General features: G+C 43.5%; 1 protein-coding gene across 2 annotated transcripts; it reads left to right on the forward strand.

Annotated features, from left to right (window-relative positions):
* Positions 1–1,420: 1,420 nt before the first annotated feature.
* LOC103567091 (gasdermin-C) lies at positions 1,421–12,895 on the forward strand. 2 transcript variants are annotated; one of them, XR_011543227.1, is made up of 5 exons: positions 1,421–1,704; positions 2,833–2,978; positions 7,285–7,469; positions 8,663–10,637; positions 12,581–12,895. XR_011543227.1 is itself a non-coding variant. In XM_008543698.2 (3 exons), the coding sequence occupies exons 1-3, from the start codon at positions 7,384–7,386 to the stop codon at positions 12,604–12,606; spliced, it is 279 nt and encodes a 92-aa protein (XP_008541920.2). In that variant the 5' UTR covers positions 7,289–7,383; the 3' UTR covers positions 12,607–12,747. The 2 variants fall into 2 exon arrangements, 1 of the variants encoding a protein (XP_008541920.2); XM_008543698.2 differs by lacking the exons at positions 1,421–1,704; positions 2,833–2,978 and having other exon boundaries at positions 7,289–7,469; positions 8,663–8,829; positions 12,581–12,747.
* The last annotated feature ends 343 nt before the right edge of the window (positions 12,896–13,238 follow it).

The raw sequence follows: 13,238 nt of genomic DNA on the forward strand, positions 1-13,238 counted from the left end.
ACCTTGCTACTGATGAGGATTATTTTAGGCTGGTTACTGTTGAAAATTGCAGATGAGAAGGAGGCTCTGAGAAGTGGAAATTGCTTGCCCTTTGATAAGAGACATTTGCGTTTGTGAAGGAAGTCTCCATCTGTGGGTATTTCCTTCTCTGCACCAGGAGGAACAGGGGAAGACCTTATCTCTAGAAACTCTTAATGGGGGTGTCAAGGACTTATGTCTTGTTTATTGTGCTTGTCTGGTGACCTTATGTAGCTGACTCCCCCCACCAACAACGTCCTCCTTTGTCTTTAGCTAAAGATAGTATTTAGGGTGGTGGCTTCTGACATTTACTTAATCCGATTTGATTCTTATCTGAAAGTTATAGGACCACCCAATAGCCAGACCCCACCTGCACTGATACCATTTTAACTTTTTTACATATTCTTTCCTTTGTCTTGTAAAGAGATGACTCACATGCCTATGCCTTAGATTTAGCTCTACTGTCAACCCATGTTTGCAGCAGCAACTCCTCCTGCCCATGGGTCCTGTCCCCATGCTATTCTCTAGATGGGAGAGCACTACTGCCAGACCTTGAGAGAGTCCAAAAAAATCTTTCTTTTGACTCCTCAGCTCACCGACTCCGCATCAGCTACGTTGCTTCCAACATCACAAGGGGAGAAGACCACAACTGCATTCTATTGTTTAATTTGGTTTACAAATGGGTCTTACTTAAATGATAAACAAGGATGGTTATCAAGTTGGATATGCTGTCCAGCCTCAAGAATGCCTGCTACTTTCTGTTAACTCTGCTAATCCAGTAAAAAGATTTCCTTCTACAGGCTTAAGAAATCACCACGGAAGAAGAAAAATAATATATGTAGGTTGCAACAAAAGGGGAAAATAACACTTTTGGCAACTTTCTCCCAGTGGGTCATATAGCCTCTACTACTTGTGCTATATGCCCAAAGTATAATCCAGAGAAGCCACTTCATGAGTCACAAAGCCACTTTCCCTTCCTAAGGGACCCTTTGAGGTATGACAATTGGACTTTGTCCAAATGCCACCATCTCAAGGAATAATATGTCTTGTAAGGATCTGTATGTTCTCACATTGTTTTGAGGCCTTTCCTTGCAGAAGAACAACGGCTTTAACAGTAGGTAAATTACTATTAGAGAGAATAATTCCTGTTTGAGGAATTCCTCCCGAGTTACACAGTGACTGGGGAACTCAAATCTGTTTGTAATGTTTGCCCAGTATTGCAGCATTTCCACTGCGCTTACCATCCTCGATCCTCAGGATTGGTAAAACTAATGGCACAACTAGAACTTAATTGGCAAGGTTTCAGAAGCATTTACTCTCTCACGGCCAAAAGCTCTTGTGCTAGTGCTCCTTAATCTTAGATCTACACTTTTTATAAACATCGGCTGTCTCATTTTGAAATAATAATAAAACAGCCTATGCAATTAGATGAAGAAATATATGAACCAGTTTTTCTTAAGGGATATATTACATTGTTGTCACAGTCTTATTGAGGTACTTAAAGTAAAATGAAAGATTCTTTCACAGAGCTCCCAGAACTTAAGGATCATGGACTATAACCTGAAGAATTTATTTATTGAAAGAGACACCAAATGAGACTCTATACAGCCCAGTTGGAAAGGACCATACCAGGAGGAGACGACGACGACATCTGTTGTAGACAGCTGTCCCAAGACTCCGGACCAGGCCTGTATTCCCAACCTTCTAGCTCCTCATTTAAGCTTTTGTTATGCTTAAACTGTATACCTATTTTATAATTTGTTTTGGAATATTATTATACTTAAAGAAAGGGATTAGTTTGGAACAGACTGGTCTTGAAGGCCAGGAATTTATCGAGTGACTCCTAATGGAACTCAGTGGTTATGTGGAACAAATCTTTGGCCTTGGCTACTGCCTGGATGGCTAAAACACTGCACCCTGAATTTCCTTTAAAAGCAGGGAAGGAGTCAGGCTGAGTTAAAATCTGTTGCCAATCTCCCTCTCTTTAAGGCCGGATGGGCTTGTTCAGTGTTCCACTGGTATGGCTATATTTTCAACTATATTTGCTCCTTCTTTGGAGCTAAAAGATGGCGTTATTACACATGGAATCTCTGACTAAATTTACTCAAGAAGCCCTTAATGATAGTCAAGCAGGAGTACCCTTATTTAAATACTGAAATGTCTTTAATGAGAAAGGCTGTCCTTCAAAACAGAATGGCTTTAGATATTCTTACTGCATCCCAAGGTGGTACATATACAATCATTCAGACTGGATATGTGATGAATCTTCCAATGTGTCATCTCTGCTAAAACACATGAAGGAGCAAGTGGATGCCTTATGCGATCCGACACCCAGCCTTGAATTGTTTGGTTAGCTCCCTTCTGGTATCAGTTCCCTTTTCCGATCTGGATTGGAATTCCTATTTCTACTACTTCTTGGAATTCTTGTACTAGTCATAATATTCAAATTAATTGTTGTTTTCTTTACTCAGTGTTGTAAGAGTAGCATACAAACTAAAGTAATGATTGCTCGATGGCTTGAGATGGTTGATCTGTCTTATAACCCTGGACAAATTTCCTTTTCTGATAGAGACTATGACTAAGAATTCACTTCAGACCCATCCTTTTAAAAATGCTGAGTTATTATTGTTGCTGTACTTGTTCTATAATCATATACAATGTAAATGTGAAGTGTCATAGAGAAGCACATATACAACGTTTGTGCAACAATCTAAAATTAATTGAAAATTATATGACATATGAAATGCTTCCTCTGTTAACACATATATATAACTCTACGCTTGTCCACTATTTCCCCCCAACATGGACAACTAGGCAAACAAATGAAATAAAAGCCTAGCACCGAGGGACATGATGGACTCAGGACAGGCAGCAACCACCCTGGCGCCAAGGGACAATGATCATCAATGCTTTCTATTGAAAGATTAGAGCTCAAAAGGGGAAAATGACAAATAAAAATGGCAAGTAATAGGGTATATTGGAGTATATAAGGAAGCCATTTTGTGTAAATCTAATTCGGCCTGACCTTGTCTTTCCAAAAGGGCCTGACCGAGGCAGTTGAGCATGCATTGTATATCTGCTTTAGATATTCCCTATGGCAAGAGCAAAGGCCCTTGAGATAAAGGTGCAACTTCTCTCCCCCTCCCAACGTTGGCATCTCCTTAAAGATTAAGCATCTTTCTTTAGGCTGGGAACTGATTGCAGCACTCATCTGTGACCGCCCAGCCTGAGGAAAAACACCTGCCACCCCGCGGCATTCACTGAGACAGCAGACCTATCTGCTGTTTCCATCAATTGCTGTGCTGACGGAGCAGTCTCGTGACTATTGTAAAAGGGATATTTCAATCATATGTGAAACATACTCTTTGAGGGTATATAACCACCCTGTGTACCCCCACTTCTTTGGAGTGCTCTGTTCCTTTGTGGAAAGACTCTACTGGGTTATAATCCTCAGATTTAAGCTCAGAATAAACTCACCCAAATTTTCATTTATAGATTGGTTATGGATTATTTTTGTCAACATTATTAAGCCCAGAACTGATGAGGTTTAGAACCAAGGTGATCATAATAAACAGCTGATAGCTTCCCTTACATATTTCCATGCTCTCCGTCTGGAAGCACCCTCCAACATTCCAGAGGAAGGGCAAAAGGGGAAAATCTGGTAAATCAAACAGCCAGGAGCAGTTAAGGATCCCTGACCCTCCTATGCTGCCTCTTGTTGAGGAGGCAGCAATCCTGAAAAGCATGAGAAAAAACTCCAAATTCCTCCCAGAAGGAATCCTGCTGGTGTGTAAATTGCCTTCACCTGTTTTCGTCTCCACAGCTGCCATTGCTTCACTCCTGGCAAACTTCCCAACAGGAGTGTCCAATTTTTGCAGCGAAGCTCGTCATCCCATGCTGTAGTGGCCAAGTTAGGAAGTGATGTCGACTTACTTAAGATCTCACAGGGAGACTGAGGTTCGGGCGGCCATTGCACAGCACACGTTATTTTCTTGAAAATTCTCCATTAGTTAACTTTTCAGGTTAGCTTTGGCCACAGGTTTTTATGCAGATCTCTTCTCCCCGGCCCTCCTTCCCCCTCCCACTTCTCTGTCTCCCCGCTTCTACGCCTCCTCCACCCCTCACCCAAGGTCTTACAAGTTTCGGCCATTTTGCTCTTGATCTCTGCTCTCTCCCACATTCTCTCTCCCCTTTCTTATGCAGAATAATTTAAGCTTCTGGAAGCTCTCCCCTCACTGAACCAGTCAGTCAACAAACAGTTACTGAGTACCAGCTACAGTTTCTAGGTTCCGGGTCTATACTGTCTGCACTTTGTCGGGATTCTAGTGCTGGGAGTATAGGTGTTAGTAAGACAGAATCCTGACTCCAAAGACTGACTTTAGTTTCGGGAGACAGACAATACACATTTTAAAAAATGGGCAAATAAAGGAAAAATGGAAAATAAACTTGTCCTTCTGAGTACACTGACATCACATACAGTGACAAATGTGCATATAACTTATTCTCTGGACTTTCCGTGCCAGCTGCCTTTTATTTCTATGACTCAAGGATCCTCCGTCTCACATTCTTGCTTCTTCAACAGCTACCAGTCCTTAACCTCCCTTGCTCACCTCACTCCCTAACAAACAACCTGTTTCAGAATTATTTTTCTGATGTCTATATAGCAATTTCCCAATTCTTTCTACGTGTCAGAGATTTAAAAAGCCATGGAGGTCACATAGTCAAAGGACTCTTTTTGTAGATGTTGGCTCTACCTTCAATGTAGACCAGGATCTGATCACTTCTCATCACTTCCAGTGCCAACACCCTGTCCCTCTCCACCATCATCTGGATTATTGCAACCCTCCTAACTAGACTCCCTACTTCTGCCCTTACTGACTTCCTGCATCTATTGTCCACACAGAAGCCACAGGTCTCTTCTCAAAAGATGCATTCAATTTTTCGCTCAGGAGCTCAAACTCCTCCAATAGATGCCCATCCCACTTCCAGGAAAAACAAAGCCATGACTATGACCAACAGGGGCCTGCACCAGCTTGCCCTCACTTTCTGAGGAATTCTCTGATTCGTTCCACCTGTTCTTATGCCAGGCATTCCTTCCCCACCCTCTTTACCCTTGCTAATTCTCTCCTTGGAATTCCTTCCCCCAATTAGCTACATAGTTCAATCCCCACTCCCTGTTTCAGTTTAAGTCTTTGTTCAAATGTCACTTCTCAGTGAGGCCTTCACTTTCACATTGGAAACACTACCAACTCCTCCACCACTACCAATGAATTTTCAACACACACCTAACCTGCCATCTGGCCCTCCAGTTGATGATAGTGTTGAGTCCTTCCTGGGCCTTTAGAGCATCCTTGGGTTGAGGTTGGGAGATACACAGGTTTTTCTACACTGGCCATAAAGAGCAATGAACTTCACAATGGTGCTTCCCTCGGAAGCCTAGACTCTGTTCAGAATACTAAAGTTAAGAGAGTTGTCTAGTCACTATTCTAAGTTAAAACCTAAGTTAATCTCATATATATATGAGGATATAAAAAGATATATATATATCCTTTTCTTTAGGAAAACTATCAAGCATCCATGAGAGGTTACCCACTTTCTTCCCCCTCCCAAATCAACTTTGTACTCCCCTTTTATCAGCTCCTAGCAATAAGCACTCCGTGTTTGAGAGTATTAGCCAGAATTGGGTCAAAGCTTGGAGACAAAGACCTGAGACGTGTCAGCACCAGTTCAGTGAGAACAAATTCCATCAGCTTGCAGTATTACAGAAGAAGAGAAAGAATCACTCACAGTTGTTGAAACAACCTGATGTTCCAGTTGAATACACCCTCATGGACATCCAGGAGCCAAGTTCTTCAGTCCCAGGTGTTGGCAACCAGAGGCAAAGGAGGCAAGGAGTGAAAAATGAGAGTGCACAGGGAGAAGTGGTGCAGCGTGCAAGAATCCCTGAGACACCCACACAGGGAGATCTCAGCATGAGCCTTGCCTAAAGACACGGGGCAAGGAACTAAGATTATTTGAGAATCTACTAATCATCTGGACCTAGGCATTTGTTAATTCATTTCACACAGCAGCCTCTTAAGGACGTTATCTCCATTTTACATAAAGTAAATTGAAGCTTACAAAATAATTAGTTCCATGTTACATACCAGGGAACTGGTAGCGCTAGCATCCACACCCAAGTCTGTCTGGCTGCAGTCCCAAACATTTTCTGCCCCAGTGTGCTCCCTCCTGGGGCTGGATGCTGTGCCTGCTGCAGGAGACCCTGTGCCTGGAAAGGTGATGCCATGGGTTTCCTGGACCAGTGTGCAAGTGACATCCCCATTTCTCAGAGTTAGGACATTATCCCAGATCACCAACCCCTGGGTGGTGCAGGGGAGGAAGACATTTCCTCTACCTAGTGTGGGTTCGTCTGGCCAGAGAACGAATTAAATTCACATGAGACAGAATAGCAAGAGAAAATTAAACAAAGCTTTATGAGGACCATGGCCGGGGGCCTTTCTTCCCAAAGGAAGAAAGGGCACCGAAGAAGTGGGGTGCACAGAGTGGTTATATACCCCCAAACAGGGTGTTTCACATATGATTGAAATGTCCCTCCCACAATAGTCACAGATTGCCCTGTCAGCACAGCGCTTGATGGACACAGCAGGTAGTGGGTCTGCTATCTTGGAGGGCGTAGCAGGAGGCAAGTCTATTGTCTCAAGCTGGGTGGCCACAGGTGAGCGCAGCAATCAGTTCCTAGCCTAAGGAGAGATGCTTAATCCTTAAAGAAATGTCAACTTTGGGAGGGGGAGGGAAGTCAGTTACAGGAGGTTACCAGACAAGCACAATAAACAAATGCAGATTTAAGTCCTTGCCTTCCCCATTGATTAAGAGTTTCTAGAGACAAGGTCATCTCCCCTTCTTCCTGGTACAGAGGGAGATATCTTTACAGGTGGAGAGTTCCTTTACAATGTAAATGTCTCTTACAAAGGGTAAGTAAAGTCTACTTTTCAGTTGCTTTCCTGTCTGCAAAGTAACTAGCCTCAAATAATCATCATGCCAAAGAGACATATCTTGGGGTGGCCAAATCCAGGTCCCCACAGTGGATTCAAACATTTGTCCTCAGCAGTAATTTATACTTAAAATATCCACTGATTAGTTAGCTTCTTGACAATAGATTTAAATGAGTAGCAGGGTTGGGGCAAAATAGGACCGTTACTCCATTTCCCATACTAGCTCCTCCAATGAATTCTTGGCTAAACCTAAGGTCATCTGTTCTGTCCCCAGAAACTGTCATGGCAGAGCTGTTCCTCTTCATTGACCCTGTGGTCCAAAAGCAGAAGGTTCGTGTGGATATAATACCATTGGGCTGGAAATGAGCGTGTCATGGAAGCTGATGAGTGCCATGGATTCTCCCTTGAGTTTTGGTCTGTTGCTATCCCACCTTGTAACTGGACAGACCTTCAAAAGAGGTGAGGCTGTGGGAGAGGAAGGGGACGGGTCGGCGGAGCCCCAAAAGGTGCTCTCCTCATGGGCAAAGAGGTATCCAGTAGGTTTTGTTGCCGAGGCTTAGAATGAAGAAAACATCCCAGATTATGCTGCTTTTCTTGAGTACACATTCAGACATTCATTCATTCAACTAATAGTTATTACTTATCTAATATATATTTATTAACACAGTAATTATCTATTACTGTGCTATTATGTGCTGGGGATGGAACAAAGACAAAACAGATAAAAATCTTTGACCTAAAACCACTTATCTTTGGTGTGGACAGGCAAAGGGCAGGAACTGAGGAAATAAGCAATAAAAAATAAATAACAAATAATTTAAATTGAATGAGACAACAACTCTGAAACTCTGTGTAATATAGTACACAACAGTGCCCTGGGATTCATTTTCCTCCATGGACACAGGCAAAGATGAATATCTAATGGTCCTCTAAGAGCTTAACAAAGACCTCCTTACGTCTTCATGCCTTTTAAAAGCAGAGATGTCAATTTAAATATTATTTTTACAAAGGCAACAAATTAAATAAGCAACTAGTTAAAATCACAGACTGTTTAGAGAGACTAAAAGTTACTTTGACGGGGCCCTGAATCGATATCTTCAAGTCAGCCCTTCCAACCACCTACCAAAGACAGTGACTCCATAAACATCCACCTGTGCTAATCAAGAAAAATCACCCAGAATCCTCCCTGCTTTGTCTGCTCCACATCCCACCCTGACTGTGCCTCTGGACAGTGATGGGTGTGGTTTCCCTGCTTCAACAGTAGGGTCTCCTGAGGACTGTTCACAACATGTGGGCTTGTCTACTTCTAGCCTCTTCTGGTGAGAGGCCCTAGTGCTGGAACCCTATAAGCCAGCCCCTACCACAGGAGATAGAATTTTGGAAAATGCAGAAGCGTTTCACAATATGGCATGCACACTCATACCTGTACCCCCATCAGAGAATGGCGGCCCCTCCAACATGCGTTTCAGAGATGTTCTTTTGCTCTAGGAAACTTAACCTATCAGCCAGTAACGTTCTTCCCGTTGGGGGAATCACCTGTCAAAGTCTACAGGCTCTGCACTCCTTCCAGGTCCTGAGGAGAAAGGTAACCTAGAGTAACCCAGGAGGGCATCTCTTCCCACTCTGACCCTGCTCCTCCCTTTGATCCCCAGGAAAGTGTTGGATCCAGAGCCATCATTTCTGAAGCAGTGCCGGAAAACATCTGTGAACCCACATGTGGTGACAGAGGCTGTGGAAATGCTCAACAGTCCTGTGCTGCATGAAACCAGCAGTGTGAACATGTTGTGGAAATGCTGTACCTTGGAATACTGGTGTCAAGGTACAGAGTTGTCCTGAAGGGGGATGGGGACACCAAGAGCACAGCCAGCCCAGCCTCACTTCCCAGGGCCTCTGGATCCTATTAGGACCTGTCTTCAGGGCTGAATGGATGGGATTATTATTTCCCACATCTCATGTGCCAAAGAATCCTGACTCCTGACCCAAGAGTATGTTCTAATATCCTCATTTTAGTATTTCAATATATGGGACTCTTTGATATTGATGAAATGGGAAATCGATTTAATTATTTGAGATTATATCCTGCTTTGGGTAAGTGATGGATTCTGGAAACTCCAGAAGAGTGGCTGCTGTACTATGTACATGTGCAGTTTTATGGCTGGAGGAAACAAGGGATCACTAACACAGAAACATGGCGGTTAAAGTCCCCAAATACTGCGAGACCCTGAGCAGAAAGTTTTATGGATTCAGATCTAAATATGCTCAAGCACATATGATGTACATCACTCACTCACAAGAGCCAACTATTTTTTAATTAAATTAATTTATCAAATATTTATTCAGCATGAACTGTGATTCAGGGACATAAAATTTCATGTGTGTTATATTGGGCTTTCGCACACAGTGTATTCTGTGTGTAATGTGTCCTCACTTAAGAGATTTAGGAACTAAAAAGAAAACAAGTGGAGATGTGAACTAACTTTCCCAAGATCCATGCATTAGTCCTCGAGGAGACTGAGGCTTCGCCCAGGTCCTGAGTCCAAGTCCAGCGGACAAAGAAGCTTGAAACAAGTGAACGGTACTCCAGTTTGGAGAATATTTTGATGTTCAGCTTTGGGTTTCCATCTGCTTAGGTCGGTGGACTGGGTTGTGTGAGAACAGGAGGAGAAAACCCTGTCATTTCACGGAGGGCAACTGCTCAGCTGTGTGGCCAGTACTGCTATCCCAGCTGTCTACACATGTCCCAGAAATGAGCACCAGGTCATTCTCTTCCACTTCCCAGGACCACTTTCCAGAATCTCCTTCTCTCCTCCTTGCATTCAGCCCCCTCATTTCAGAGCACTGGGATTGCCCATCTTTCTAGCCTGTTATGACAGCTCCATCCCCAGAACTCAAACGTGCCATCCACAGAGATGCTTTCGGTTTGGTAGATAAAGGGATAGAGATGCTGGCTCATGTTGATGGGGAAGGGCTTATCATCTCAGGAATGTTCTAATCTAAGAATTGTCCCCATTCTCTGGTTGATGTTGATGCCTGAGGGCAGAGTTCAAGCACCTACAAGAGGAGGTTTCCCAGGAATCGGAGGCACTGGCCCAGCTCCCAAAGGATGTTCAGGATGCTATATTCCATAATATCCTGGCCATGCTAAGGGACTGAGGGGCCCTGAAGGACCTCAGGGACATGGTGAGAGGGTCCCACAGCTGCCCAAGGCTGATTAAAGATGTAAAAGGGGAATGTATAGGAAACATGGCTACCAAGATACATTGGGGAGGAGGAAAGGGGCAATGCCAGGGGAATGAGAAGCATGTCTGAGATCCAGGACACTGGACCTGTGACTGCAGCCACACATACTGAGGATGCTCAGAATCCCCTGGAAGAGGTAAAAGAGCCCTCACTCCCCACCTTGATTAGTCATTTATAGAATCAAAAGACACAGGCAAAGTTATATAACAATATTATTATTGTTGTTGTTGTATTTCCAATAATAACAGTCTCCTATAGCTAGATCGGAACCTCTTGGGTCATTTGGATGGCTTTGGTGCTTCCATCCACAATGAGATGTACGAGGACTCAAGAGATCTATGGCTCATGTCAAGGCTCCACATCATTACCGCCTTGAAGCCATAAAGGGTAAGAGCAATTTGGGGAGAATGTGGGAGAGTCACAGGTTTGGCTCCGGACCTCGTGAAAGTGATGGGTTAGATGCAACTTTCCAAAACCCTTCAAATATCATGACCTTCATCCTCACATCTCACCTCTCTCCAAGGTCAGGAGGGCTTAGTGAGATCAATTCACCATGTGACGCAACCAGCCTGAGGTCTAGAAAGTGACCAGCCCAAGTTATCCAACATATCATTGTGGGTGGATCATTCCAGGCTCCAGCCTCAGAATCCCATCCTCTGGACTATGTTATGTAGCATCCTGGAGACCATCCCAAGAGCAGAAGGAGGACTTCCCAGGGCGGGGAACTTGACCTTCAAGTCTAATGGGTTATTCCTCTGCGTCAGATTTTTGTGAGCTAGGGTATCAAACCGAAAACCAAAGGAATTAGTGACCATCTACATACGAAGGCCACGTCCATCCTCTTCCCGCACTGGGCTCCCAAAAGGCAGGCAGCCAGGATTTTACCTTCAAGGCAGGAAACTAGAAGATTCTTCCCTGGAGACCCAGCGTAAGAGAAAGACCTACTGATAAGGACATCTGGTTTCCCCAAGGAAACAGCACAGCAGAGGTTCTCAGCCTTAGGTGCACCAGGAATCAACTGGGGGACTGTACAAAATACTGATGCCTGGGTCCCACCCCCACAACTCTGATGTAATTGTTCTGTGGTGAGGGCAGGCTTAGAGAGGTTCAAAGTCTCCCGGATGATTCCAACATACAACCAAGTTAAGCACTACTGCCCTCTAGTGAAGCTCACAGTTAATAAGCTCCACCCTCCCACACACCTCCCCCCACCCCCCGCCCCACCTGCTCAAGCTTTCTGGCTGATTTTTGACTCCTCTCTCCAAAACGAGAGCAGACAAGCATCACCAGACACCTGAGAAACAGTCCAAGACCAAAACAAACGAAAAATCAGCTCAGAGGAATCAGACCATGTAGAAAGAAGAAAGTAATATACTTTATGTTTAAACACCATTAACATCCTCAGACAAAAATATTACCATAATGGGTTGCTGTTTTAAAGGAAACACTGAGAGAACAAAAAAGAGCTCTTAGAAATTAAAACTATTGGGGCCACCCTGTGGCCAAGTGGTTAAGTTTGCACACTCTGCTTCAGCAGGCCAGGGTCTCTCCGGTTTGGATCCTGGGCGCAGACGTGGCACCACTCCTCGGGCCATGCTGAGGCAGCGTCCCACACAGCACAACCAGAGGCGCTCACAACCAGAATATACAACTATGTGCTGGGGTGTTTGGGGAGGAGAAGAAGAAGGAAAAAAATTTAAAAGATTGGCAAAAGATGTAAGCTGAGGTGCCAATCTTTAAAAAAAAAAAAAATTAAAACTATTAGAAATAAAAACTCAATAGAAGGATTAGAAGATAAAGTTGACAGAATTTCTCAAAAAGTACAGCAAAAACTCAAGAGATGAAAAATAAGACAGAAAAAATGAGAAATTGGAAAGAGAAGTTTAGGAAGACTAACATCTGAATGAAACAAGTTTCAAAGAAAGAGCACAAACATACCAAAAGAAAAAAATGGAGATGAAATAATCAATTAAATAATTCAAGAAAACATCCCATAACTAGGATATGAGTTTACAGAATTAAAAAGCCCATCAAATGTGACACAAATGGATGAAAATGGACCCATACCAAAACACATTTATGTGACATTTCAGAACGTGTGGGACAAAGTGAAAATCCAGAGAGAAAAACAAAGGTTATTTACATGATCGGATATGAGAGTGGCTTTAAACTACAACCACACAGCAAACTCGAGGCAGGGGAGCAATGCCTTCCCTAATTTTGATGGAAAATTATTTCCAACGTAGAAGTCTATATCAAATTTGCAGGGAGAATAAGATCATTTTCAGACAAAGTTTTTAAAACATTACTGCCCATGTTCCCTTTTCCAGAAAGCTATGAGGACGTGATACACTAAAATGGAAGAGAGATTCAAGAGGAAGACGCTGGCTACTGGGAAACATGTCGTGTGGATGAGAGACAGGGGGATTCCCAGGATGACACTCAGCACCAGGGCCAGAGGACAACCAGGCCCCATCTGGGCAGATCGGAAGGCTCCTCCAGGAAGATGAAACTGACAGAAGACCTTGAAGCTGAGCATACTAAGAAGAGATTTAAGCCATCGGCAAAGTTTGGATTTAATTAGATATAAATGCACAGAAAACAGAAGAAAAAACGAAAAAGGACGATGAGAAACAAAACAAAAATCCTACAGGAAAGGAAAAATATTTAGGGTTTATTAGTAGCTGAGTAGAGCTTATGTAGTCATAATAATATTAATGAACAAAGAGAATTGTAACATACTTTGGGGAAAATAGGGGGTGGGACTTGGGTGTGGTGCAGAGGGAGGGGGGCCCTATAACGCCTACAAGAGCAAGCTTATCGTTTGAGAGACCACAGACACAGGGCCACATATTGTGTTTCCCCATTTATATGAAATATCCAGAAGAGACAAATCCAGAGACGGAAAATACATCAGTGTTTGCCCAGGGCTAGGAGGAATGGGGGGAGGAGGAGGGTTTGAGGGGCTCTTTGGGGGGTAGTGAAAAT

The sequence above is a fragment of the Equus przewalskii genome, chromosome 8 (genome assembly GCF_037783145.1).
Source record: "Equus przewalskii isolate Varuska chromosome 8, EquPr2, whole genome shotgun sequence".
NCBI lineage: Eukaryota > Metazoa > Chordata > Mammalia > Perissodactyla > Equidae > Equus > Equus przewalskii.

Coding starts and splice junctions, on each gene's coding strand:
- LOC103567091 (XM_008543698.2), top strand. CDS start 7,384: ATGGAAGCTGATGAGTGCCATGGATTCTCCCTTGAGTTTTGGTCTGTT. Junction 7,470..8,662: donor TGGACAGACCTTCAAAAGAG/GTGAGGCTGTGG, acceptor TTTGATCCCCAG/GAAAGTGTTGGATCCAGAGC. Junction 8,830..12,580: donor CTTGGAATACTGGTGTCAAG/GTACAGAGTTGT, acceptor TCCCTTTTCCAG/AAAGCTATGAGGACGTGATA.